Genomic DNA, 27,613 nt, shown 5'->3' with positions numbered 1-27,613 from the left:
AATGCTTTTAAATTTGGAGATGTCTGAGCCGAGCGTGGGATGGGGTGGGAGGGGAGGGCCCCAGTCTTCTTCCTCTTCTTGGCTCCCCTTGCATCACTGGGGCTCCATCCTGTTGGCAGGGTATGCATGCCTCAGTGGCCCATGACCTGCAGGGTTCTCCTTTTTCCTGTGGCCTGTGCTTACCATACTTGCTGCTGTAGCATTTCGTCTGCTGAATGACCTGTGTGTCAGCCACCCTCCAGATGTTTCCCCTGCCTTGGCCAGACATAGAAACCACAAACAAGCGTGTGTGTGTGTGTGTGTGTGTGTGTGTGTGTGTGTGTGTGTGTGTGTGTGGAGGAGGTGCACTCTCTTCTCTTGGAGGCTGGCTCTTGCAAAACCGTGAACTCAGTAGAGCTTTGGTGGTACCTCAGTCTACCCCCCACCCTGGTAGAGAAGAAGCTTCTGAATTCATGAGGAGATGTGTTGGGGACTTCCTGCGCTCTCCCTTCCTTGTGGAGTTGGCTTTTCCAAGGTGGGAGGCTGTCTGAAGCTCTGAGGTGTGAAGTCATGGAGCTGGATCCCTGCCTCCTGGGGACATGGGGGGCAGGGTCCCCGCTTCTAACTCTCCAGCTCTAGGACAGTAAGTGGCTGGTAGGGACCATTTCCCAAGCATTTATTAAGCACTTACTGTTTGCCACTTATTCACCAGGGATGCTGAAACAAATGAAACCCACCCTCCCTTGAGGAGCAGTTTCCTGAGCAGGTGGTCCCTCCTTTTTTCTAAGGCCAAGTGTTCAAGCCTCCCAGGTGACTGTGGAGAAACATCTAGTAATTCGAAAGGGCTGAGCATTCCTTGGAGCTTTGGAAGGAATCTGGTCCCTCCAGAGCAGCTTCTTTTCTTTGATGAGTAGACCTGGGCGGGCCATCCTCATTTTACAAGTGAGGAAACTAAGGCTTGGAGAGGCCTGCCTGCCAGTCTGGCACTCTTGGAAGAATATTTGCCTCCTCAGGCTCCTGAGGCTTCAGGTGAGAGGGGTCCCTGGGTCAGGGCTTGAGAAGGGACGTCATGGGGGCAGATGTGGGGGCATCCCCCTTCCATTTAGCCCCTGACCACCATTCTGGTGTAGTGGAGAGGAGTGGGATTTGGAGTCAGGAGAACCCTGTTCCTAATCACAAGGAACAGGGCCTAGGCACCAGGAACTCATGAGGGCTTACGAGGTCCTTAACACCTGTCTGGGCCGGGAAAGGCAGGAGTACTGACCCCCCCCCCACCCCCCCGAAGGTTAGGGGGCTTGCCCCTTTCAGCAGAGCATGAGCTATGGCTACAGCCCAGTGCCTGGCACATAGTAGGTGCTTAGTAAATGTTTGTTGATTGACAGGGTCTGAGGGGCTAAGCTTCAGTAGGCAGGAAGGATCGGGCTTGAGGGAGCCTGAGAGGTCAGTGGAGGTGATACAACCTCACTCCCGAAGCCGGGGGAGCTGGCCCTGCTGAAGAGCATGTGAGGGCTGGAAATGAGGCCCCATCCCTTCTTGGAGAGAATGAGCACGTGTTGGGGGAGCAAAGGGCAGAACGGGGAAGGGTGCAAGGCTTCCTGCTGGCTGGTGGATGAGATAGCTGCTGAGGAACCAGGGGAGAAGAGGCCGGCAGGGAACAGGCCAGAAGGAGCCTTCCTGGAGCTGGGGGAGCTGGCATCCCCACTCTGTGTTGCTTGCCTCCAGGATCCCCTCTCTGTGCCTCAGTTTCCTCCTCTGTAAAGTGAGGAGAGCTGAACCAGAAGGCCCCCAAGGTCCCTTCCAGCTTTCCTTCTGTGTCCTCTTAGGCCTGTTTTGTACTGTGTTGGGGCACATGGAAAGATGGGAGAGATGGTGCCAGCCTGGGGGTGTAACCTGCTATTCCCAACTCTCCCTTCCCTCAGGAGAAGTTGGGCACACTCAGCATGAGAAGACCCCAAGCCCCTGATTTTACAGGGGAGGACACTGAGGTACACAGGGGCACTGACTGGCCCAAGGTCACCCAGGGAGTTAGCCAGGATTCATATCCACATCCTCTGATTGCTGACTCTTGAGAAGAATTTTCTGTAAAGGAGAAAGGTCCTTGGACCTTGAGCCCATTCCTGAGTTTACCCTCTTGACAGGGCCCCTCATGTGCTTCGGCCTCACGTGAGCCTTCCTTACCCTGGTCTGGGAGCTTAGCCATGCAGGTAGCCCCTCCCCACCCCCATCCCATGGTGCATGACCTCTGAGCCCCCCCCCCAGCGACTGTGTGTATGTGTGTGTGTATGTATGTGTATGTGTGTGGTGTGGTGTGTGTGTATGTGTATATGTGTGTGGTGTATATGTGTGTGGTGTATATGTGTATGGTGTGTGTGTGTATCTATGTGTATGTGTGTGGTGTGGTGTGTGTGTATGTGTGGTATGTGTGTATGTGCGTGTATGTGTGTGGTGCGTGTATGTGTGTGTGGTATGTGGTGTGTGTGTGTGTGTGTGTGTGTGTGTGTCTAATGTGATGAAGGGCCTTCCTTTAGCTCTTTTTTTAACTTTCAGTTTAAAAATAGTATTACCATATTTTGTTTTTGCATTGCCTTCATTTCCCAGTCTGCCTGTCCCCTCATTCCCACTCAGAGAGTAGTCTTTTTTTGGGAGAGGAGGGAAATGAATAAGCTTATATTGTGTACCTACTGTGTGCCAGGCACTGTGCTAATCCCTTTCCAAATACTATCTCATTTGATCTTCACAACAGCCCTGGGAAGTAGGTGCTGTTAATTATCCCCACTTTACAGGTGAGGAAACCAAGGCACATGGAGGTTAAGTGACTGGCTAGTTCACATGCTAGATCTGAACTCGTGTTCCTGCCTCAGCACCAGGGCTCTATCCACTGCCCTCCTAGCTGAGCCTGATGGCATAGGTAGTGTTCCATGCCCACAGCCCCCAAATTGGACAGCGTGAGAGCCCTGTGGGGCTTTATGTTTATGTTTGGGACAACCACAGTACATGACTTCTCCCCTGGTTATTTCCCTTAATGGTGCCTGACATTCCAGCCTCATTCTCAAGGTCACTTCATTTTGTATCCAGAGCCTGTTTCTTCCCACATGAACAGCGTGTTCCTTTTTCTGACCTTACATCTCTAGTGTAATTCTCTGGCACATCGGAAAGGGCACTGGCTTTGGAGTCAAAGGGACCTGGGTTTAAATCTTTCCTCTTCTACTTTGTGTGACCTTGGGCAAGTCCTTTCCTTTGGGGCCTCAGTTTCCTCATTGAGAACAAGATGAAGGGGTTGATGAAATGGCCCCTGAGAGCCCCAGCTCTGGCTCAGGACACAGTGACATTCATCTTGGCTCACATGCTACAGACTGATTGATGATGCCTACTTTGCACTTTTTAGCGGCCTTCTGGGCAACTTTCTGGGTATGAAAGATAGGTCTTTGTGTCAGGGCATATCTCTAAGGTGAAGGAATGAGGAGGCATTGGAGGCTTCCTCTGTGCCCTTTATTGGGCTGAGCCCTGGGGGAGACAGCCCCTGGTCTCAAGGAGGCATTGGACTGATGGACCCAGTGGTCTGGAGCATTCTGGGAGGCAGCAGAAGGGAGGGTCATCTCACCTAAGAAGGATCAGCAGTTGTGGGCCAGCGGTCAAGCAGCAGAGGGAGAAGGATGGGTTCCCTGCCATGGATGGTTTTTACCACCACCCGTAATGTCTTCTAATTGGTGTGTCTGTAGCACTCTAAGCTTTGTCATGATCTCACATGATCACACCAAGGTGGGCAAAGTCTTTGTGTTTAACAGGTGGGGAAACCATGGGGCCTAGTTAAGTGTCAGAGCCCAGCTTTGAACCCAGGCCCCTATCTGACCTAGGAGTCAGGGACCATGCTGGCTGTCACCAGGCCTTGTGTGTGGCTCTGGGGAGCCCACACCCTGCCTCTGCTGGATTGTGTGTAAGGTTCTTCCTGCCTCTGATCTCTGTTGGCTTTACTAAGGTTCCCATCTCTGCCCCTTCCCTCTCCAGGAAGCCTCCCAGGCTTGATATCCCCAGCTCTTCTGCTGTGACTGAAGGAGACATTCCCCTCATTGTCTAGTCTCCCAAGTGTCAGGTTCGAGAGCTCCACCCATCAAGAGCAGCCTTGTGAGGGAGGCCCTGACCAGAATGTTAGCCTCTGTCTTGCACAACGGAACAGGGCTGTGGTGTGTGCTGGGGGAAATTTCTGCAGCATCAGCAGAAGCAGAATCCGGACCTCCTGGGTGTCCAGACTGCTTTGTTACTCCTTCCTTCCTTCTTTGGATTGTGCCTTGGTGCACAGCAGCCTCTCCTGACCGCCTGCTCTGTGCCTGGCTCTTCTGGGACCATGGGAGACAAGACAGAGGCAGTGGTATCTGCCCCTCCCCTCAGAAGCTTACAGTCTAGTTAGAAATCATACGAACTAGGGAAAGCCACCTGGCACCAGGTATTCTGAGATTCCATGGGCCAGTAGGATGGTTGGACTGACCACAAACACTACACCATGAAGGCTCCTGCCCCATAAAAACTGGCCAAAGCATTGAGACCCCTTGTGTCCTGATTTGTCAAGTGAGGGATTAGATTAGATCAGACATGTTTAAACTGGTCTCTACAGACCCCCATGAATAGATTTCTGGAGTCTGAGCTTGAATGGAGGGAAAAAAAATACATCTTTGTTTTCATCAATCTATGTATTTTATTTTCTGCATTTAAAAATGTTCTTTTGAGAAGGGGTCCCCAGGTTTCCCCAGACCTCCTGCTGACAGGGCACGTATGTGCATGCATGTGCATAGATGTGTTTTATGTGTGCCAGGTGTGATTTAAGGTCATGAGAAAGTTCACTAAGGTCCTGCCTGACTCCAGGTTCTGGGTTGTGGTTCTAGTGGGGTATCTAAGGCAGAAAATTGTTAGCATATGGTAAAGGTGGTCCTCTTTGTGTCTCTGAGAGAGACCTGAGCCCTGGACTTGGGAGTTCAAATCCTGCCTCAGGAACTTACTAGTCATGTGAGCCTGAGCAGGTCATTTTAGCCTCTCCTGTCTCAGTTTCCTCCTTTGTAAAATGGGGATGAGCACTTGCCTCCCTGGGATGGTTGTGAGGATGCACTGAGATGCTACTTGTAAAGTGCTTTCGGGCCTTTAAACACACTGTCTCTTTATGCCGGCCTGGTGTTAGTGTTCATTATTAGGTGCTGGGGATACAAGACAGGCAGAACCAGTCCCTGCCTGCATGGACCTTGTGTTGTAGTAGAGGAGAGGCACATGTAAGTGATGAAAGGTGATCTGAGAGGGAAGGGTGGCTTGCGTAAGGTGGGATGAGCTGAGTCTTGAATGTGCCCAGAGCAGTAAGAGATAGGGAAAAGGAGAGGATAAATGAATGGATAAAGCCTTTATTAAGTACCAACTGTGTGCCCAGCTCTGGGGATACAAGTGGAGGAGGAAGCCCTGCCTTCAAGGGGTTCCCTGGAATGGTCTCTTGGTCCTGGGGGAGCAGCGGCAAAGCAGGCGTCCGACTTCTTCTTTGATGTTGTGTCCACAGATAAAATCATGTTGGTTTCTTTTTGAGAGGCTGAGGTCTTGGTGACTGGAGCATCCTTCCCTGGGTCTTCAGCGAGCGAAGCCACTGCAGGTGCCGGTCCAGACTGCGGCCAAATAAAGGTGCTGCCCCAAGGATGCCCAGGGCCCTGGGCTGTCTGTCAGGGACCGAGGGGAGCTGGGATGGTGAGAGCCCCCTCTCTGGATGTTGACTGTGGGGCCTGGGCTAAGTTGGAAGCGGGCTGAGGGTGTGGGGGGGCACCCCTATTCCTAGGACTGTTGTGCGTATTGGTGATAGTTGGCCAGCAGTTGATGCTGGTGGTGATATGGGAGGTGAGGGCTTTCTCCCCTGGATGGTGACTGGGGAGTCTGGTGGTTTGGGAGGCACTGCTCTCCGCAGTGCTCTATTTTGGGGGTGGAGGGGAGATGAGGTTGCTGTGACCTGGCTCCCTGCACCAGGCACCTGCCACCTTCTGAGCGGCAGTTGTTGACAGTTGGTGAGCATGGCCGGTCACTTCCCCCCAGGACACTTCTCTAGCTGATGGCAGAGAGAAAGAAGAGAGAGAATTCTAGACCTGAGGACACTTCAGGGACACTGAGGCATGGAGAGGAAGGAGTGTTATGTTTGAGGAACTGCCAGTAGTCCCCTGAATAGCCAGATTGTGGTGTGCATGGAGGGGCCAGTACGAAGACTGGGGAGGTAGGGAAGGGCCGGGATGGGGGACAGATTTAAATGTTCTGGGGGAATAGGGAGCCACTGGAGTTCACTGACCCTGGAGTTGAAGAGGTCATCCCTGTGCTTTAATAAACCCTCAGGCAGCTGAGCCCAGCTGGCTGGATTGGTGTGGGGGTGTGGGGGGTGGGGCAGGGGAGCAGTTGGAAGACCGTTGGAAGGTTCAAGACAAGAGCCTGGAGGGCCTGGCCTTGGGCTGTGCTGGTGAGTACAGAGCAGGACACTGGGGGGACTGGAGATGCTGGGACAGCAGATGTGAGTGAGGGGAGGAAGGGAGCATGAACCTGAGTGACTGGGCAGATAACGGTGCCCTGATGGTGATGGGCCAGTTGGGAAGAGGAAAGTTTGGTCGGGAAGGCCACGACGATTCTGGATGTGTTGAGATATCTATGAGAAATCCAGCTTGAGATGTCTCAGAGGCAGTTGGTGAGGGGAGCCTGGAACTCAGAGAGAGAGAGGTTAGGGCTGGATATGTAGATCTAAGAACTATCTATATAGAGATACTGACTGAGTCCATGGTGCCGAGGAGGATCTAGGCCAGGGCGCCTTTCCCCACCTTCCCTCCCCTCCCCATAGGGGCCTTACTTTCATTTCCTTTTTTTTCTTAATTTAAAAAAAGTTCTGTTGATAATGCCTGTTTATTTATTTAGAAGATATCCTCCCCCCCCCCCCCCCCCCCCCGCTCTTCTCCCCCCACCAAGTCCTTAAACCTGGCCAAACCAAAGGAGCTGTCCTGTAGTGTCAGTGACCCAGTGGTGAGGTTTGCTAGGGTATGCAAGCTTCCTCATCGGTGGCCCCCCACCCCTCTACCTTCCTCATCTCATCTCTGGGTCCAAGCTGCACCTTAGGGGCTGGTCCTTTGTCCTTTTCTTGTCCTGCCCCTGGGCCTCCTTCATGCCTTATGAGGATGGATTGATTAGGGAGCCTCAGTTTCCTCCTGGAGCTTGTCAGCTCTCTTCACATATTTGGTCTGAAGATCTCCAGGTGTGTGGTGGCTCTCCCCAGGTCTCCCCCAGGGTGGTGCTCAATCAGAATGCTGTGCCAGGGCAGAAGGCTGAGGAACCGCAAGCATAGTGTGTACTATGGAAGACCATCAGCTTCCTTGGTGCAGTGTACATTTATGAAGCACCTCCTTGGTGCTTGGCAGACACACCACAGGCATTTATTAAGCACCTGCTGTGTGATGGGCACTGTTCTTGGTGCTGAGGGCACAAAGAAAGGCTATAATAAAACCCCTGCCTGCTTTCTGGGAGCTCCTGGTCTGATGTGGCTGCTGGGATGGAGAGAAGGGCCTAACACCAGCCCAGTCTGGTGTTAACCTAGTGTTATATCAGAGGAGACCAGTGCCCTTGAGGCTTGTGGGAGGGCAGGGAGCCTGGTGGGTATGAGGACCTTGGCTGTAGGACTTCTGCTGCTCTAACCTGTAGGGTGTATGCTAGCTTGGTGGCCAGCCTAGCCAGGGGAACTTGGGTTAGAGTCCTGGCCCTCTGACCAAGTCTTCTAACTTAACTGTTTGTGTTCTAGGAAGCTCTCAGGTGCCAAGAAGGTGGTGACCTGCATTGGTAGAGGGAACTTCCTCCCCTGGGAGTTCCTTATACCAAGAAAGGTCAGGTTGTTACTTTATCCTGTCCTTCCCTGCAGGCAGTAGGATAAATAATGTTCCTTAAGTGGCCTCCAGGCCTCCACCCAGAAGAGATTTTCAATATAGACTTTGCGTCTTGGACTCCTTGCCTTAAAGGTCTGTTTTTCTTAAAACAGAACCTCCCCCTTCCCCACCCCAGCCCTCACTTTGTTCCCAGCACTGGTCGATCAGACTTGAGTGGGCCCTCAGGAGTCTGGGCTGCTCCCCCACCACACCCCTCATTCTTGCTTATAATAATAACACCGAAAGTTTGCCAAGTCTTTTCTCTCCTTCTGTGACCCATCCTGCAACCACTCTGGGCATCAGGAAGGATTCAGGCTAGCATTAGCCTTGAGAGACTGGGGTTCATGGGGCCAGTGGATAGAGCCCTGGGTGACCCTGGGCAAGTCACTTGACCCGTTTGCCTCAATTTCCTCATCTGTAAAATGAGGATAATAGCAGCGTCTCCTTGTTGTGAGGATCAGATGAGGTACCACTTGCAAAAGTGCTTACTTAGCACAGCGCTTGGCGTATGGTCTGCACTGACTCTATTCCCACCCCTGGTCAGTCTCACCTCCAGGAGACAGAGGAGTGTGGGATAGAGGCCCCTCTGCCTGGGGGCGCCTCCTGGGGGTGCCCCTCAGCCCTTTATGGCCCAGGACCAACCGGACTGTTGGAGGTGGAACGTCCTGAGAGGTTGTCACCACACCGCTTCTATTTCACAGTTGAGGGAACAGGCCCAGGGACTTGCCTGAGGTCACACAGCTAGTGAGGTGGACCAAGTAAGCTGCATTCAGATCTAGACCAGGCCCCTCTATCCTGCCTCTAACATATTGCTTTTCCTGGGTTAGGGGAGCCATCCCCCGGGGAAAGAATGGCCTGGGGGGCCTGGAGGCTGATTAGGATATGGGGTTAAGGGCTGGGCAGACCAGCCAAAGGTCTCAACTGTAGAGCTGGAATGGACCTTACAGCCACTGACACCAAACCCCCTTTTTTTACTGATTGGGAAACAGAGGTGCAGGAAGAGACTTAGGCTGTGGAGGCCAAGCCCCATTTTACAGATGAAGAAGCTGATTCCCAAGAGAGATGTGATGAAGTGTCTGAGGCAGCGCTCTCCCCTGGCCAAAGCTTGTCATGTTGTGGAGCTGACCCTCCCTTCCTCCTTCTGTGAACTTGGGGCCTGGGGTAGGGCTCTCAGATTTGTGGTCGATAAAGTAGGGATTGGTCATTGAGGGCTGGGCCTCCACCGGGCACCAGCTGAAAGACTCATGGACGGTGTGTGCCCATTACTACACATGTATTACATGCACGCTCTAGTTTCTAATGTGTGAGTTTTGGGTGCTGCCCTGGGGGAGGCACTGACCCAGCCTGGACCAGTCACGCTGGAGATAAGAGGTCAGTGAAATGATTGGGGCAGGCCGTGAGCAGGGCCCCGGATGGAAGTAAATTAAGCATCGACTTGTGATTGGGCGCCAGTTCCATCGCTTCCCTGGGCTTGGGTGTCCTGGTACACAGAGGGGGCTGGAGCACTTGGACTGCAGCTGGGATCCTGGGATCCTCAGCCTCAGTGTTTTCACCTGTAAGATGGATTTTCTGTCTATGAGCCATGGTCATTTAATTGAAGGCCTCCAGCTGTTCCACTGAGACCCTCCATGTCTGGACATTCTCTCTGACCATCCCCTGAGCCTGGAATGCTTTCTGCTTCCCAGCTGCCCTGAAGTCCCAACTAAAATCCACCTTCTCCAAGAAGCCTTCTCCAGCCCCACAAATTTCAGGGCCTTCCCCCTGTTTTATCTCTGTTTATCCCATGCCTGGCTTGTTGTCTCCCTGTTAGGCAGTCAGCTCCCTGAGGCCAGGCACAGGGCCTAGCACACAGTAGGTACTTAATAAATGTTTGCCAACTGGCTAACCAGGGGGCATCTGCTCTCCCTTCCTGCTCCAAATCCATGACCTATATGAAATTCTTTGTTTGCAGATCAGACAGTGAATTAGCTAGACTTGTTAGGGATAATTACGTTCCCTTTCTAGACAGGGGAACTGGTTTGATGAGATGGGCGCTAGAGGCCCCCTGAGGTTGGCCAGGCTTAGTAACTGGGGCCCACCTGGCAATCAGGTGGCTTCCTCCTCCCACAACTCAGCTGCATGCCTGAGGGCAAATCATGGTATGTCTGAGCCTCAGCTGTCTTACCTGTAAAATGGGGATAATAATAGGTGTCTTGCTTACCATAGTGTGGTTGTGAGGTTCCATGAGATAATGGATGGCAAAAAGCTATGATGCCCGAGCCAAGGACAGAACCCACACTGCCCTCTACCCCCAAGAAGGCTTGACTTGGTGTCTGGGGAGGGGTGGAAGAGGGGGCGCTGTGGGGGGATGACATGGCCTTCTTGGCCACCCCTGGGATGACTGGAGCGGGGAGGGCTGACATCCATCTGGTCAGTCAAGGTTATGGAGGAGGGAACTGTTTTAGCAGCCGGGGTCAATATGGTCTTAGCTCCAGGTCTAGACCTCCTAGGCCATGAGTCCTACCCCCTTATTTTATAGGTGAGGAAACTGAGACCCAGGGATCAGTTAGGGAGTGAGTATTTTAAATCTGCTGACCCAGGTTTCTGGAATGATTGATACAGAACTGTCTGAGCCCCAGGAGGCAGAGTTGTCTGCTCACAGCCCCTCTAGCTAGCAAGGAACACAGCTGTGATTTGAACTCAGGTCCCCTGATGAAATCCAGCACCCTGTCTGTCCACATCTGGCTTGGCCTCTCAAGGGTTGCCTCCTGCGGTAATAGGGATGGTCAAGGTGCATATAGGAAGTGGTTTTGGAATGGGGAAAGCAAAGGTCTCCAGTGAGCTACCCTGTGACCTTTGGGAGCCTCAGTTTCCTCATTTGTAAAAATGGAGGTTAGGACGCCTCCCCTCAGCTCTTAGCACAACATATGGAAGCATTTCTGAAAAGTCAGTCAGCAGTCATGAAGTGCCTCCTCTGTGCCAGGCATGGGCTCTGGTGCTGGAAATAGGAACAGAGGCAAAAATGGCCCTTGCCCTCTGGGGGGGGTTAGTGAGGGGGGTAGGACCAGTCTGCTGCCTTCTGCTTTAGGCCTTGGGTTCAGATTCTGCCTGTGCAGTTTCCCAGCTGCATAACCTTCATACCCTCATAGCTCAGTTTCCTCATCTGTAAACTGAGGGTGCTGAGCAGGATGCCCCTGGGAGGGCCTTCCCAGAGCCCTGATTATGGCTCATCTGTGACCAGTGGAGGCAGTGGAGCTGATTCCCTGGTTTCATTTTCCTGGGTGACCGTACCTTTGGGGAGGAGGATGTGGATTTCCTGAAGGGAGGCCACCATCTCTCCAGTCCTCCAGGGCTCAGTTCTGACCTGCTGACCCCTGCAAGCCAGCCTGGGCCTACAAAGTGGCTGCTTTGGATTTGGTCAGCCAGGGCTGGTCCTGGGCAAAGGAGACCCTGTCACAGGAGGTGGAGAGGCCTCTTGCCCACTCATCCATCCCAAGGCAGGGACAGACCCTTAGGCAGCAGAAGCCCCCACTTTGTGGGGCCCGGGGATGTAGCCACTGACTTCTGAACATAATGAGTAACCTGTATTTGTGATCCAGACTCCTTGGTGGTTTAAGTTATGGTTTTTTCCTCTTGGGGATGGGACTTGGGGGTCTGCAAGACCCGAGTTCAGATCTTTCCTCAGACCCTAGCTTGTATGGTCCTGGATAAGTCACTTAACTTCTCCAAGTCTCATTTTCTTGACATATACAGTGGGGATAATAAGAGCACCCAGCTCCCAGGGTTGTCATGGGAAGTCAAGGGAGATAATTCAGGTAAAGGGCTTTGCCAAAGAATTGGTAGCTGTCGCTGCTGTTATTTTTATATTGTCCTTGTTTCAAACACATCCTTCCCTCTGCCCAGGGCCAGCCAGTCATCACTTTTTTTCTCAGGAAATAAGAGGAGAAAAAAGAAGTCAGTTCAGCACAAGTCAGCGCCCCAGAGATGAAACAATCTTCACTAAAAAAAGACTTGGGGGGCTAAGAGGTTCTGGGGATAGAACACCAGGCCTGGAGGCCTCAAAGTGCAGCCCTGGGCATGTCACTGGATCCCTGTGTGCCTCAGTTCCTCATCTGTGAAATAGGTTCACACTGGAAAAGGAAATGGCAAACTTCTCTAGTGTCTCTGCCAAGAAAACCACGGGTTGTGACAACAAAAAGACAGATCCTGCCCTCTGGAGCTTACATTCTGTAGCGGGGTCAACACATTAAAGGGACCTTGGGTCAGGGAAACCTGAGTTCAGATCCAGCCTTAGGCTGTTGACTATTTTTGTGGCCTACTTGACCTCTCTTTGCCTCAGTTTCCTCAACTGTAAAATGGGCATAATAGATCACCTGTTTCCCAAGGTTGTTGTAGTGATCAACTGAAGTAATGTTTGTAAAGTTACTTTGCAAATTTTAAAACTCTACATAGATGCTGGTTATTATTAAAAAGGAACAGAGAGGGTACCCGTGGTGAGCCAAGCTGGAAAGGTGGGTTTGAAGAGAGTGTGATGGCACATCCTCAGATGGAAGTTAGAGGAGACCTGGACCCAGGGCTCTAGGGCCCGAGAGGGGAGAGTGACCTGGGCTGCCCTGGACTCTTGAGGGTCTTTGGGCAGCACTTTCCCCCAGCTTATACTCCCATCTCTCCCAGCCCAGGTTCTCATTGTTCAGCACCAAGGCCTGATGAGCTCCAAGGTCTGGTAATCACCAAGGCCTGGTCAGTATCAGTCAGTGTCAAGGCCTGGTCAGCACTGGTCAGCACCAAGGCTCGGCCAGAGGACCATGCAGGGGCTGTGAGTGTGAGGAGAAGAGCTAGAGAGAGAGATGCCTCCAGGTGGGCTGCCTCAGTGCTGATGTGCCTGGCCTGGCCTGCTCTGCTCCTTAGTCCCATACACTAACAGCAGAGATTGTATGGTGAGTGACTGCTGCACAGCAGCACCAAGAAACAAGTGCTTTGGTCATCCCCAGTTTACATTTGAGGAAACAGAGGCAAACAGAGTTAAGTGGCTTACCCAAGGTTACCCTGCCTGGTGCTTTATCCAGTGCGGCCCCAGCTGCCTCTTTGAGTTTTATCCAACAGGCTTTTAACTACCTAGTCTGTGCCAGGCACAGTACTAGGCACCACTAGGGGAGACAACATGTACTCGGGTAAGGGAAATACAAAAAGTATTTAGAATAAATGGAAAATAACTTGGGTGGGGAGTGGAGCCCACCCCCCATGGTTAGCTTAAGTTCAGTCAGGGATTTTTGTAGGAAATAATACTTGAGCTGAGCCTTAAAGGGAGTCTGCAGCATTCTAAGAGTGGTCATCGTGCACTTATTAATCACCTTCTGTATACGGGGGCTACAGAGATCCTGTTCTGCAGGGGGGATAATGTGTATCCACGAGTGTGTGTAGACAGCACAAACACACATAGTGGCCTCCAGCAGCCGGGGAAGCTTAGTGGAGCAGGAGACACTGCCGTTGAACTTTGAGGGGTGCTTGGAGGGAGGACCCCGCCTGGCACGGGCCACAACCGCTTTGGAGGGGGACGTGAGCTGGAACCAGATGCCAGATGGGGAGTTTGTTTGATTCTAGAGGGGAGGGAGACAGGAAGACAGACCAGTGAGGAGTGAGCGGTGCTTGGGGGGAGTGGATGGGCTACATATTCACCATAGGGGGCAAGAGGGAGGAAGGAGATTTTCTGCATCTCCTTCCTCCTGTCCAGGATCCAAACAGGCAGCTCCCTCTCTGTGACCCTCAGCAAAGAGCCAGAGGTGACCCTGTGTGACCCCAAGGTGCCCTTGGCAGGACCAGCGAAGGTCAGGAGGGATGGCTTGAGGCCAGGGAGCAGGATTGAGGTAGATGGGAAGGCTTCTGTCTGGAGGAGACCTCCCCAGGCAGGAAGGGGGTGTTAAAGCTATTTGGGGGCCACGCTCTGCTGCCCACATGCCATGTCTCAGCGCCCTGGCCAGTCATGCCCTGACCCTCCCTGGGATTTCAGGTCATTTTCTGGAAAACTTTTACCTGGAGTGGATTGTCAACTTTTTCATTTGCTCTCCTTGGGTGGGAAGAGTTTTTTTCAGCCTGGATGGGGAGCAGGAAAGGCCTTTGTGATGTTGTAGTGACAGAGGAAGGACCTAAGCCTCCCCAGCAGCATTGGGACCATGAGGTTCTTTGAGCTTAGGCCCCAGAGCAGACTTGGAGCAGCCCAAAGGGCTGATGATGCCATTGGTACGGGAAGATGTCACGCTGAAGGGGACCCTGAAATCAGCTCAGTTTAGCTAACTTTACTTTGCCTTTTCTGGGCCTCAGTTTTCTCATCTGTAAAATGAGATTGGGTGGTCTGAGGCCCCTTGCAGGTCCAACCCTCTTATTCTGTGATCAGGAGAGTGAGGCCCAGACAGGTCACACAGAAGCAGGATTTGAACCAGGTTTTCCAAGTCCACTACTGTGCCATAGTGCTGTTGTTGAGGAGAGCACAGTAGTCAAATAAGATTTTATATGGATTTGTATGTTCGATTTCATCTTGGCAGCAACCCTGTGAGTTAGTGTTATCATCCTTGCTTTCCAGATGGGGAAACTGAGGCTGAGATGTTAAGTTCCCAAAGTCACACACAGCTAGTAAGTGTTTGAGGCTGGATTTGAACTGTGATCTTCCTGACTCCAAATCCAGTGCTCTGGGAAGTGTTGAGGAAGCCTGAGGCCAGAGGCCAGTTCTCTGAAGGGATGGCCTGGGCCTACCTCCATAGGGGAGTTAGGTGGGGCTGGGGCAGGCCCCAGCGGTCCTATCTTCACCACCGTGGCATCTTCGTTCTGAGAGACCTTGGGGAATGTGGGGAGGTGAGGGGGGGGGATGTTCTGCCTCTCCCTCTTCCTCCACTCTGGGTCAGCACCTTGGGCCTAAACTCTTGTCTAGGAGGGAGTATCTTGTCATCAGAGGAATCCAAGCTGAGGCTGGCCAACTGAGTAGGAAAGAGTGGGCCTCCTCACGCCAGGCTGTCACTCAAGGCTAGGCCTGTGTGCCCCCGCCCTCCTCCCATCTCTTGGGCTGAACTGTGAGCTCCCTGAGGATAGCCGTGGGAGAGCAGAGCAGTTCATCTGGAGAGACCTTGGGGGTCAGGGTTTTGAGCCCCAGGCCCTGGATGGGAAGCTCATGGGTTCCAGCAGAATAGATGGACCTGGAGTCTTGTCCCCTCATTTTAGAGATGAACAAACTGAGGCCCAGGGAGGGGTCACAGTGAATGGCCAAGGTAGGATTTGAAATCATATCTCCTCACTCCAGAGTTATTGCTCTTTTCATGTGTTGCAGCCAGCCCAGAATCATCTATTCAGTGTTTACTGTGTGTGAGTGCCACAGACCCCAAAAGCCCCCAGGGAGTGCACACTCTGAGAAGAGGGGGCATTCGGACCTTGGTAGGGGGTGGCCTGAGGCTGGGGGCAGGGCTCATGACTTGGTCCCCTCCTCCTATCCCCCCACTTCCTGGGGGCATGCAGAGTCTGAACCAGTTGGGGAGGGGATTGAGATGTATACACTTGCACACTTACCCCCCACAATCCCTCCCCTCCTTCGGCCCCCTCCCCTAGGTGCATGCTGCCTAATTACATAAAGGTATCAGCCTGGGGTGTCTGAGGCTGCTGTTCCAGGGGGGCAGTGGAGGCTTGGCTGGAATCTTCTTCGAGCTGGGGTTGGGGGTGCTGAGGCACTGGCCACTTTGTGGGGAGGAGGTGACTTTCCCTCAGGGCCCATGTGAGTCCTTCCATATTCCTTTGGTTTACCTTTGCTGAGTAGGGAGAAGGTGGAGCAGCTCCCAAGCCTTTCCCTGTGGCTGAGTATGCTGGGAACTGTCCAGAGCCTCCAAGGTGTCCCTGGGCAAAGAACTTGGGCAGGTGATAACTTGGTCTGTCTGTGCCTCAGTGTCCCCGACCCACCTTTGCCCAGATAATGCTTCTACCAAACAGAGCTTTTAGGGGAGTTATTTCTCATTGACTTAATCCATATCTGTGTTCTCTTCTCCCCTTCTCTCCTCCCCAGCTCCCACCTCTCCAGTCATATGTGTAAACTCAGTTATTGAGGGCAGGAAGTTAAAGGCCCTGGATTCAAGTGCTGCCTTTGGGACCACCTCTCTCTGCCCCTGAAGAGAACCAGAACTAGAGAGTGGTCCACACCCTGCCAAGAGAGACATTTGGGTGTTGTGAATGAAGCTGGGAAACCCTAGGTTTGAATCTTGTCTCATACTTAACAGCGTTGTTATTTAGACAGTATCTGTTGTGTGCCCAGCACTGTGCTAAGCTGGGTCTCTTTTGAGCCTCACAACAGCCTAGGAATTGATAGGTACTCTGATTTATCTCCATTTTACAGTTGAGGAAACTGAGGCAAGCAGAGTGACTTGGCCAGGGTCACACGACCAGAAAATGTCTGAGGTGAGATTTGAACTTGGGGCTTCCTGACTCCAGGCCCAGAGCATATCTGCCTAAAATGAAGACTCTGGATTTGATGGCTTGTGTGGCCCCTTCCAGCATCAAATTGATGATTGTATAAACCCCTATTTTACTCATGGGGAAACTGAGGCCCCTGCAGGTTAAGGTCAGCTGGGGGTGAGCATCAGAGGGGAACCTGGGCCCTCAGAGCCAGTTTGCGCACCGGGAATTCTTTATGCTCTTCCAACGGGCAGAATTGACCAGTGCACATGACTGGCATGTAGGCATTTACTAAGTGTTAATGAATGGATGTCATGCCCCTTCTAGTAAGCTACTCTTTCGTCTTGGGGGAGAAGCCAGGCATGTGCCAACACGGGTCTGAGAAAAGTCTAAATGATTTTCCTAGTGTTTGGTGGGAGTCAGCATATGGTGGCAGTTAAGAAAGCTGCGGCAGCCTCAAGGAGGGTTGTTGGGGAGGGCAACAGTCACAGCTGATGGACTTGGGCAGGACTTTACTAAGTCAAGCTTGCCAGAGGAGGATGAGGCAGATACTGAAGATGGCTCCTGGGGGGTGGCCTTGCTGTCCTCTGGGAACTCACATTCCTAAGGTGGAGGCTGTGTAGGCATAAATTGGTGCATAGAAGCTTAAATTCAGAGGAAGTAGCCTGATGAGGGGAAACACTAAGTGCCAGGTCTCCTTTTTCCACCAAGTCCCACTCTGGGTTATAGAGAAGATCCAGGACTCCCTGTTTGGGGCAGAGGATAAGGAAGGCTGTCTTCAGAGGCATTAACCTTGTTCTGCTTGACCCCCTGAGGGTCAAGTCCAGCCTGGGCCCCAGCTGGAGGCAGAGGCCCTGGGAGCTAGCCCATGCCTCCCAAAGCCATCCCTGTGATAGCAGAGTTGGGAAGGTGGACCTGGCCCCTGGCCTACCTCACTTCATAGCGCCAGTCACCAACAGCTGACCCACATCCCCTCTCCTGGGTTCGGCTTTCTCACTGACCTCCCCACCTCTGGTATCTTCCCCTATTGTCCATTCTGCATGTCACAGCCAAGATGGTTTTTCCTTAAGCACAGATCTGACCATGTCACCCCTCTACTCAATCAACCCAGAGGCACCCGATTATCTCTAGAATTTAGTACATTATTTCCCTGAAGAGTCTTCACTTTTTGCTCCTCCAGACTAATTTCCTTATAATTTTTTTCTTCCTTCGTAAAGCGATCCTGGGGTAGTTTGGTTGGTATGGCACTGAATAGTCATTTTTGTTCTTTTGGCTCACCTTCCCGTGAGTAATTAGTAACTGAGGTCTGTCTTTAGGCAAAGTGAAGTTCCTGGGGGGTATCTTGGTAAGATAGATTCCTGATTAATATGTTGTCATTATATTAAATGGAATTTCTCTTTGTATCTCTGCTGGGAGTTGTTGGTAATATGCAGAAATCCTGATGATTTATGTGGGTTTATTTTGTGTCCTCAGATTGAATTTAAACTCGTCTGTTAAGGCCTCAACTTGTCATTCCAGGCTTATTGGTCATTACTTTCCATCCTGGACACACCATGATCCAACCAAACTGGTCTTCTCTCTGTCCTTCCCACCCAGCAACCCACCTCCTGCCTTTCAAACCCATTGTCTGGATTGTATTCCTTTACCTCTGACTCCTCAAGTTCCCCCTCTTCCTCAAAGCTTAATTTAAGGCACTAATTCCTGCAGGGAAAGGATTTTTGGATTCCCCCTTTGTCTCCTTCCTTCCCCCATCTGATGGTGCTGCCTGCTTTCCCCAAACTCTCTTGAATTTATCTGTATCTCCTGTAGTCAAATCAGTAACCATTTATGAAGTGGCTTCTACGTGCTGGGTGCTGCCTCTGGTCCTGAAAAGCTCGTGTGTGCATGAGAGAGAGAGAGAGAGAAGGAGAGAGAGAGAGAAGTGTTTGCTGATTGACTGACATTGAGAACCCAGTCTTCTCTTGGAACTGTTAGGAAGTACAGTGGGGGAAAAGGGCAGCCAGATGGGTCAGGGGATAGAGTGCTGGGCCTGGAACCAGGAAAACCCAAGTTCCAGTTCAGCCTCAGACATTTGCTAGCTGTGTGACCCTGGGTGAGTCATCTAACCTCTATTTGCCATAATCCACTGGAGAAGGAAGTAGCAACCCCTCCAGTATCCTGGCCGTGAAAGCTCTGTGGCCATTATGGGTGTATTTTGGTCCCAGGGTCACAGAGAGTTGGACGCGACTGAGCAACACCAGCAGTGGTGCCCATCATGGTCCTGCTCTCAGGGCCCCCGTGCCATGGGAGGCCTTGGGTCTTGGGAAGGGTCATGGTCACCTCCACTTAGAGCCAGCAGGGACCTAGGAGGGGATGGATGTGCTGAAGACTCCTCCCATGACAAGACTGCCCTGACTCAGTGTGTTGGCCTTCTGGATGTTCCTTATCTTTGTAGGGCTCACTTTCTTCATCTCGAAGGTCTCAGGCCAGGTGCGAATTTTAAGATCCTGAATGTATGAAAGAAGGTGCCTTGTGATTGTGGGAATGGATAGGACTCGAGGACAGGTCAGATGTTCATTGATGGGGATGGTGAGGGATAGTCAAAGCTTCCTGGAAGAGGGAGGGGTCTTTGACCCAGCTCTAAAAGAGCCCACCTTGGGGAGGGGAGGTGTTTGAGTCTAGGGTTGGGAGGGGTGGGGGAAATTTGTACCAGGATGAGTGCGTGGGGCTAGTGGGCAGAGCTTTTCGGGACAGGAGGCAGACTTGGGGCACGGGCTGTTGCTTTTTCACTTGTTCTGCCCACTGATTTTCTACTGGGAGGAAGCAGAAAATTGAGCCTCCTTAAGCCTTGTTGGAGAGGCTGCTCTTGAGCCTCCCATCCAGCCTGATCTTCCTGATCAGGCCTCTTGGACTGTACCAAGTGGGGAGGCATTTGGGTCCCCAAGGAATGAGGGAGTGGCACCTCATGGTCAGCTCTGTGTTCTTATGGCCCAGGCTCCCAGTCCCTCCTTTATGCCAGATGCTGAGCTGCCAAGAGCTGGAGATAAGAACGACCAATCTGGTTTACTGGTCTACCCTCCCAGCATGCCTTGGAACTGCTCCTCTGTCTGTGTCTTCTCCCTCTGGTAGATATAGCCAGGGGGCGCCACAGTGCACAGAGCATGCAGAAGTCCTGAGTTCAGATGCAGCTTTGGACACTCAAGGAGTTGTGTTTCCATGGGCAAATCACCCCACCTCTGTTTGCCTCAGTTTCCTGAACTGTAAAATGAGGATAATAACAGCTATAAACAGAACCCCATCTCCAAAATGCTGTAGAAATGCTCGTGGTGAGGATGTCATGCGTGGACTCCACAGAATGTCAGCTTCCTGGAGCTGGGATTGTACCTTCTCTGTGCTTGTACCCTCAGCACACAGCACAGTGCCTGGCACCTAGTAGGTGCTTGCTAAGTGTTTATGGCTGGATTGAGCCCCCTCCCAGGGGGCTCCGATGGCGAAAGGAAGATGAAAGACAAGAGGCCCATGCCCTGGCCAACTACTGTCTTCCTACCTCCGTGTCCTAATGTCTGGGGCCAAGTCTTCACATCTCTATTCCTTCTTGGTTCGTTTCAGCAGCCGTTTATTAAGCGCCTACTATGTGCCAAGAGTTGTGCTAGTTGAGGGCAGGACAAGGGATGGGATAAGGGAGAAAGAATACAAAAACTGAAATATAACAAGAGGCAGGCTGGGTAGTGCAGGGGTCGGCCTCAGGCAGTTCTCACTGTGTGATCCTGGACAAGTCACCTGACTTCCTCCTGCCTCAGTTTCCTTTTCTGTGGAATGATGACAATATTAGCCTCTAGCCCCCAGGGTTGTTGTGAGGATGTTGGTAAAGTGCTTGGCAAACCTTAAGTGCTGTCAGTACTACTATTGTTATAATACTGCCATGGAGCCACAGCATGGGCACAGATGCACAGAGTAGTGCCCCTTAGGCCCAGTCTGGTAGGAACAGGCTCCAGCTTCTGCTTCTGTTCTGGGAAAGTCTTCCTGATTTTGAGGTGAAGTCAGGAGGCTGATGAGACTTCTTCAAGGCCTCATGTTGAGGCAGGTGTGAGGAAAGATGGCGCCCTAGACAGTGGCTTCCATGCAAGGCAGCTTTGGATGGAGGTCAGGTTAACACTGGGGCTGTCCAGGCCCTGCGTCTACATCTGATGCTGTAGCCAGAGTTTGTGCTCTGGAGTGCACGTAGTGTGGCTGCCGCCGGTCCCCCTGTCCCACTGCCATCCAGGGCTGGATGTGACCTGGTTCTTCTCATTCAATGTTCTTGGTAGGTAGGGCTCCGAACTCAGATTTACTGAATGGACAAAGGAAGTTGTGATCTGAGGTGGGTGAGAGAGAGACACTAGCTGGCCAGCAGTGGGAGGGCACAGGGGCATGGCTCTTTGTAGCTTGGGGTCGAGGCTCTCAGGGAACCTCTTTCCCTTCCTTAAATGTGGGACAGTAGGTGCCTATGATATGCTGTGATGCCAAGAAGGGGGGGGTGTGGGTGTGGGTGTGTACGTACACAATATTCATACATACATAGTATGCTATATGTACATAATATATACACAGTATTATTTTCAGTGATCTCTATAGAGCGCTGTCCAAACCGTAAGGCCCTTGGAGAATTACTCTCCATTATCCTTGTCTCTCTCCTGATCATAGGCCATTGGGCACGTGCCCTTCTCCTCTTGCTTTTTTTCCTCCAGACCTCTACAGTGCTTGGCACTCACTTCCTTTCTGTGCAGGCCACTTCCTTTCTAGGCCTCAGTTTCCCATCTTTCCTAGCTGATCTCTTAGCCAAACAGGTGCTGAGGTGCTGATTCCTGGGTCACCAGGAACAGAACCTGGTAGGGGGGGACTGCTGGTTGGGGGGTGAGGTTGGGTTTCCCTGAGGAGGAAGCCTGCTTTTGAAAGGACCTAGGGGTGGTTGAGAGGCCTCCATCTTTTATGGTTTGGTGATGCCCAGGCACCTCCCCCTTCACGACAGCCTCAGGCTTCTGTCCCTGGGTGATGGGCTGTTGACTGCCTTGCCCAATCTAGCGAAAAGCTGGGCCCTTAGAACTTTCTGGGAATGTGAGCTGTGCTTAGTAATGGGACCCGGGACAAAGTCCTCTGCCAGTGACCACAGCTGGAAGCTGAGGTGTGTGCTGTTACACGACAGGGGTGGGCCTTGAACCCAGTATTGTCTTTTTGTGGATGAAGAGATGCTAGTACATCAGGTGTTCCTGGATGGAGGACTCCCCTGGCTCCCCTTCCTTTGGGCAAAGATGATAAGCCATGGTCTATCCTGCCCCCCAGAGGGAAGTCTGCTGCTCAGACTTACCCATCTTCACTAGGGGGTCCCTAAGGGCAAAAACAGGGTCTTTTCCAGATCCCATTTGCTTCAGTTCCTGGTGCAGTGATCTGGGGTTCACGGATGCCTAGTTAATGTTAGCAATTTAAAAGCCCCAAATCTTACCACTTTGCTGTCCCTTCCCCGAGCCTCAGTTTCCTTATCTCTGAGAATGAGGGGGTTGGATTTGATTGACTTCTAGGGTCTCCTCCAGGTATAACTCTGTAATCCTGTGTGACCCTGGGCACATTCCCTAACCTTTCTGTGCCTGGGTTTCCGTATTTATAAAAGGTGGTAATAGAACTGATGACCGCCCAGGCCCCTTCCAGCCCTCTGCCAATGGTTCTACCACCTCTCTTGGGAAGCTCCTTTGGGTCAGGCTGAGGTTGGGGGAAGGGAGGAAGGCACAGGCTTTGGGGGGGGGGCATACCAGGGGCCAGGGCTCACTGTGGCTGGGTAAAGGAGGAATTTGGCTAGATGCCCAAATTGGAGTGCCCTATAGCGATAACAGGAAATAGAAAGCTGGACGCAGGGGCCAGTGTTAGCATGCTGTGGAGGTTAGAGAGCGAATTCCCTAAGGGCAGGCATAGTGTCTAGCACCTAGTAGGGCCTCAGTAAATGCTTATCGATGGACTTACATGGTTATTCTGCAAAGGAACCTTGGATAGGATGAAGGGGGCCCTCAGAGGTGAGTGCATAGTTCCCTGAGGAGATGACCCTGTTGTGAGTGAAGAGGGAGCTCTGGGCCACAGGGACTGGGAGGGGGTCTGCAGGTCCACTGCCTGGAGAGGCCGGTGTTTCTCATCCCTCCTCTGTCAATCTCTCATTTCTCTCTCCTGTCTCTGCCTTTCTGTCTTTCTTCCCTCTGCCCTGTCTCTTTGTTTGTCACACTCTCTCTCCCCACCTTCTGTCTTTTTCTGCATCTCTGATTTCTCTCTCTCCCCATCTTCTGTCTTTCTGTCTCTGTGTCCCTCTCATTGCACTCTCCTTTGCCCAAGCAGCTGTCTTCCCCCTTCTTGGTGGTGGTTTTCTCTTGTCTATCTTTCCCATGCTGTTGAGGTTTGGGGTGCTGTGTTGAAGTTTGGGGTGCTGCTGACCACAGCTCTCTGGGTCTTGCCAGAGGGTGAGTCTTAGGAGGGAGCTTGTGTCTTGGCCTCAGCCCCTCCCCAACCCCTACCCTACTCCCCCACCCCCACCCCCCGCCATGTGAGCTGTTCTTGCCCTGGCTTATGAGGGCCTAGGCCTGCAACTGTTCTGGGCTCGGCAGAGATGAGTCAAACCAGGAAAAAAGTGGGTACGTCTGGCCTGGTGGGGGATGTGGGATGTGGGGTTCATGTCCCACTCTGTGTGGGGCTGGGGAATGGAAGCCACTGGACCTAGACCCCGTTGGTCAAAGGGAGGGAGAGAGCTCTTAATGCCAGACTGCTGGTGGCTCAGGGCTCCTTGGATGTCATCTGGAGTTCATCACCTTCCTGTGAGGGGACTCTGGGTTGGCCTCTGTCCAGCACCCCCTGGGGATGGGGAGTCCTGACCTGTGCTCTGTCCTGTTCCCCCCTCCCCATGCAGGTGGTACAAACTGCACTCCAAGGCGGGTAAGAAGGAGAAAGAGCGTGGCGAGATCCAGGTCACTGTGCAGTTCACACGCAACACCCTGAGTGCCAGCATGTTTGACCTGTCGGTGAAGGACAAGCCCCGCTCACCTTTCGGCAAGATCAAAGACAAGATGAAGGGTAAGAAGACGTATGACCTGGAGTCTGCCTCGGCCATCATCCCAAGCAGCGCCATGGATGACCCTGATCTGCTTGGCAGCTCCAGCAAGAAGGCCAAGGCCAAGACCTTCTTCCTGCGCAACAAGCTGCGCAAGTCCTCGCTGACACAGTCTAACACCTCGCTGGGCTCAGACAGCACTCTCTCCTCCACCAGTGGAAGTCTGGCCTGGCTGGGCTCTGAGTTCCTGACCCGCTCCCCCAGCCGCCACAGCCGGCTGTCCACCGAAGGCGGTAAGTGGGGCCTGGGGTGGCATGGCCTGTTGTGGGCGTAGCCTTGTCTTAGGGAGGAGTTGGGGAGCTGTGTAGGGTGCCTCCCTCTGCCCCATCCCGGGGCCTTTGGAGGATGATGCCAATGGCCTGATATGGGGGTGAGTGGAGACATGCCGTCCTCACTCTGGTTTCATGGAACACAGAGATCCTGCCCTTGGGTCATCTCCCTGGCTGACTCCCAGCACTGGGCCTCTCTCTTCCCCTTCCAGGCAGGGACTCAGCTCCATCCCCCAAGCTGCTGACCCACAAGCGGGCCTACAGTGATGAAGTAAGCCAGGTGCAGGCTGGGCTGCCTGGCTCTGGCCACGACCCCACCTCTGGCTCTTCCCTCTGCATCAACGGGAGTCACATCTACAACGAACAGCCGCCTGCCCCACCAGCCCACCGTGCCTCCATCTCAGGCCCCTTCCCTTCAGCCAGCGCTCTCCATGCCCTCTCCCTTCGGCGGGCGGAGGAGGGCATGGGGCCCTTGGACACGGCCCCCTGGGGCAGCTCTGAGACCGTGGCTGCAGCAGGTGTGGGCCGAGAGGAGGAGGGGGCTTGGCGGGCAGAGGGGAAGCCTGTCCAAGTAGCCACGCCCATAGTGTTCTCATCCACACCAGCAGAGAGAGAAGACCTGAGGAAGGAGGAGCGCAAACCCCGCATGGGTCTTTTCCACCATCACCACCACGGAGCTGGCCGCAGGGGCTCCCTTGGGGAGAAGATGGGCACAGCCTTAGGAGCCTCCCCCCACCCTTCGTCCAGTGGGGAGGAGAAAAGCAGGAGCAGCTGGTTTGGTTCCCGAGAGGGGAAGGAGCACACCCAGAAGCCCAGGTGAGACCTCAGGTGTCCCGGCAGCAGTGGGGAGTGGGCCCAGGAAGTGAGGCTGCAGTCTGAGGGGCCCTTGAGGGTCAACTCTGGGCTGATGTGAGCAGGGGCCATCTCTGTTTCCAGAAATCCTGGCTCTTCCCTGGACAGGCTGACTTGTGCAGGAGTTGTTGTCTAGTAGAATGCTGGCCCTGGGTTTAAACCCCACTCTTCTGCTTACTACCTGAGTGACCTTGGGCCAGTCACTTCCTTCCCCCTCATGAGTTCTCAATTTTTTTCCTCTGTAAAATTGCCAGGGACTAGATCTCTAAGGTCCTTTCTTTCCAGCTCTTCAGCAGATGATTCAGGCCCCACCTTAGCCCATTCCCCAGAAGCCAGGGGAGAGAAAGGAGGAACTGATAGGAGTAATTGATCTCTGAGGGCTATAGAATGTGATGTTGATTTGCCCCCATGCTCACATCCTCCCTGGGAGTCTGACATCTTTAGTCTATACAGACAATATAGGGCAGCGTGCCCCGTCTACCACTGTGCCTCCTTACCCTTGGGGAGAGGCTGAATAGGAGCCCGGAAGCCCTCTTCCACTCCACAAAGCAGGGGAACAGGGGCCTGGTCCCATTTACTCAGCCCTGCCTGGAGTCCCACCCCAGGATCTAGAGGTGGGGCTGGGGCTGTGGGGGAGGATTCCCTGGGCAGAAAGCAGCTGATAACATTGTTTGCCCTGCCAGGCCAGTTTTCCCAAGGCCCTCCTGGGAGGCAGCCCTATGATTTTCCTTGTCTCTGCTTTGAGGAGCAGAGGAAATGTCTACTCCAGTCAGGACGGATCCCTGTTAGGGTTCTTGGCCATCTTGCTAACTGCCGGAAGGGCCAGGCCTGAATCTGGGTGCCCGAAGTCTCCTCCCTGGCTGCTTGGCCTATCTCCCTGCTGTCAGTGTCTCTACTGCTGCCTGCCATGTGTGCGTGTGTGCGTGTGTGCGTGCATGCGTGTGTGTGTGTGTGCGCGTGTGTGTGGTGGGGAAGATGGGTGTAAGGAAGGTACCTCTTGCTCGGGAAGGAATGGGGAGGATGTGTTGGGAGACAATGATGAAAAGCCTTCCGGGTGCTGATGAGCCACCTGCCTCACTCTGTGCCCCGCTCCACAGCAACTCTATGCAGCAAGCTGACATCTTTGCCACTGCTTTGGGGGTGTAAGCTATGATCCCCATGTCTGTAGGAGACCTAATGGGGCTGGAGGCTCAGGCGAGGGTGAGGAGATGGGGAGGGTCAGGAGGGCATGTTGGGGGAAAAGAGTGGGGAGAAGTATTCTGGGACCAGAGACTCTTTTTCTAGAGGTTGGGTGGAGGTGGAGCTTGAACTTAGTCTCTGTTGCTGGACTGACCCTGAGGAGCTGAGGAGAGATAAAAGGCCCTGGGAGATTGTCTAAACTTAGCCAGGTCAGTTGCTGGAAGGAGAGCTAGACCTGGAGCCAGGAAGCCCTGAGTGTGAAATCTGCCTTAGATCCCCACTGACTGGTTTTGCTCTGTTGTAAGGTGAAGTGGATTGGAACTCAGTGGCCTCTAAGGTCCTTTATGCTTTGAATCTGTGAATCTGTGAGAAGTAGCAGGGGTGGAAGGGAAGGCCCCTTATTCTGAGGGTGGTGGGCTTCATCTTACCATGGGGGCCCATGGGACCTGTGAGCTCGAGCCATGGGGACCAGCACCTGGTGCTCGTGATGTGGAATGCCCTTCTTCAGCAGGGTCTAGGCTGCTACAGGCTAGCCTGGGCCAGTAGCAGAGGGAAGGAGATAGAGTGCCCATCTCTGGGGCCCCTGCATCTTGGAGCAGCTGCTTCCAGAGCAGGAAGTGGAATGTGAGCAGAGGGGAGGGTGGGCTTCTCCCTTATTTTCCACCCCCCAGTTAAGCCCAGCTGTGCCCTAGGCCAAATTACCATGAGTCATCTAGAGGAGGCAGGCTGTGAGTTTGAATTCGTCCCATGCCCCTATCTCTTGGTGATTTTCCTCATCTGTAAAATGATGATGCTTGAGGTCCCTTTTAGTCCTAAACCCCCTTGGGGAGGCAGCAGATTGCTGCGGACTTCTCCCCCTCATTATTGGTATTTTTTGGGCCCTTGGATTTTCTTGTACTGATATAATGTGTGTGACTTTCCCTTTCCTCAGCCCTGGGCTCTCTGGAGGGTGGGGGATGGGGGTACTGAGAGAGTCCCACATAGTCACCTTGGGAACGTCCACCCACTGCCTGGAGCTTTGGCCCAGCCGCTGCTGTGGGGAACAAGGTCTCCAGCCCCACAAGATGTACAAACTTCTCTGCCCTTATTGGGCCATAGGCTCTCCTTGAAGATGGGCACTGCCTTCATCTTCTTGTGGGGTGCCTGGTAGATGGTGCATTGGACTTTTTGATGGGCTGTTCAGAGCCCTCAGCCTCCTCTGTGCTCTCTCTCTGACCCCAGGGAAGAGAAGGTTTAAATTGTAAAATGGTAGCAAGGATTTTCATGGTGACCAGTGCGGCTCTTATCCCCTGGAGGGCTCTGCCCTCCCTGGCCCTGGGGCTATGTCCTGAAAGGAGATCAGACTCCCTAGGTGCGCCTGCTCCTTCCACTGCCCACCACAAGCTCATGATGCTGATTGTACAAGTGTTCTGATACCCATTTTACAGATGAGGAAACTGAAGCTCATTTCTGGCTTAAGGTCATGCAGCTGTTGGCACCAAGTCCAGGCATCCTTTCCCTGCAATCGCACTGACAGCCAGCCAGAGCTGCTGGGCTCTGGGAGAGAATGTGTTGGGGGATCAGGGCCCACATAGCCTCCTAGACTTGTACTGGACCCCAAAGGAAGGGTAGATTGACTGCTGTGAGCAGGGACTTGAAGGTAGGAGTGAGCATATGGATTTGAGTGGAAGCTGGGCAGAGGGAAGCCAGAGAGGAGTTTGGAGAGGGCCTTGGAGGCTGGGCGGAGTCTTTGGAATACTGGGGTAATGGAGGGCTATTGAAGATCTGGGTGTAGGGAGTTGATGAGATTTTAGGAAGATTTTTTTGGCAGCTGTGTACACTGTAGGTAAGCCAGGGAAATGGGGGCCTGGAGGTGGGTTTAGGGGTTCTGGGTACAAAATGGTCAGGGCCCAGGGGGGACAGTGGCAGCTGGTAATAGCCTACGACTG

At 53.0% G+C, this 27,613-nt stretch overlaps 1 protein-coding gene and 1 long non-coding RNA gene across 15 annotated transcripts in view; one reads left to right on the top strand and one right to left on the bottom strand.

Moving 5' to 3' along the window:
* The window catches only part of RAB11FIP5 (RAB11 family interacting protein 5), a 50,926-nt gene that overhangs the window by 6,070 nt on the left and 17,243 nt on the right, over positions 1 to 27,613 (top strand). For 5 of the 13 annotated variants that reach the window (XM_072622854.1, XM_072619169.1, XM_072626751.1 and 2 more), the window contains 2 exons: positions 23,185 to 23,618; positions 23,867 to 24,470. In XM_072622854.1, coding sequence (XP_072478955.1) covers positions 23,185 to 23,618; positions 23,867 to 24,470 — 1,038 coding nt within the window. Of the gene's footprint in view, positions 1 to 5,540; positions 5,629 to 6,030; positions 6,206 to 6,431; positions 6,494 to 6,615; positions 6,697 to 15,583; positions 16,085 to 22,078; positions 22,307 to 23,184; positions 23,619 to 23,866; positions 24,471 to 27,613 lie in introns of those variants that run through there. The other 8 variants (XM_072624244.1, XM_072621515.1, XM_072621055.1 and 5 more) reach the window with 8 other exon arrangements.
* LOC140517125 (uncharacterized) lies at positions 5,345 to 7,234 on the bottom strand. 2 transcript variants are annotated; one of them, XR_011971496.1, is made up of 3 exons: positions 7,082 to 7,234; positions 6,523 to 6,675; positions 5,345 to 6,043 (listed from the first exon to the last, which is right to left on the bottom strand). It is a non-coding gene; the product is annotated as an uncharacterized lncRNA (long non-coding RNA). The 2 variants fall into 2 exon arrangements; XR_011971493.1 differs by lacking the exons at positions 6,523 to 6,675; positions 7,082 to 7,234 and adding an exon at positions 6,278 to 6,486.

The sequence above is a fragment of the Notamacropus eugenii genome, chromosome 1 (genome assembly GCF_028372415.1).
Source record: "Notamacropus eugenii isolate mMacEug1 chromosome 1, mMacEug1.pri_v2, whole genome shotgun sequence".
NCBI lineage: Eukaryota > Metazoa > Chordata > Mammalia > Diprotodontia > Macropodidae > Notamacropus > Notamacropus eugenii.
The sequence above is the reverse complement of the archived record's forward strand: the minus strand, read 5'-3'. Positions and strand labels throughout refer to the sequence as shown.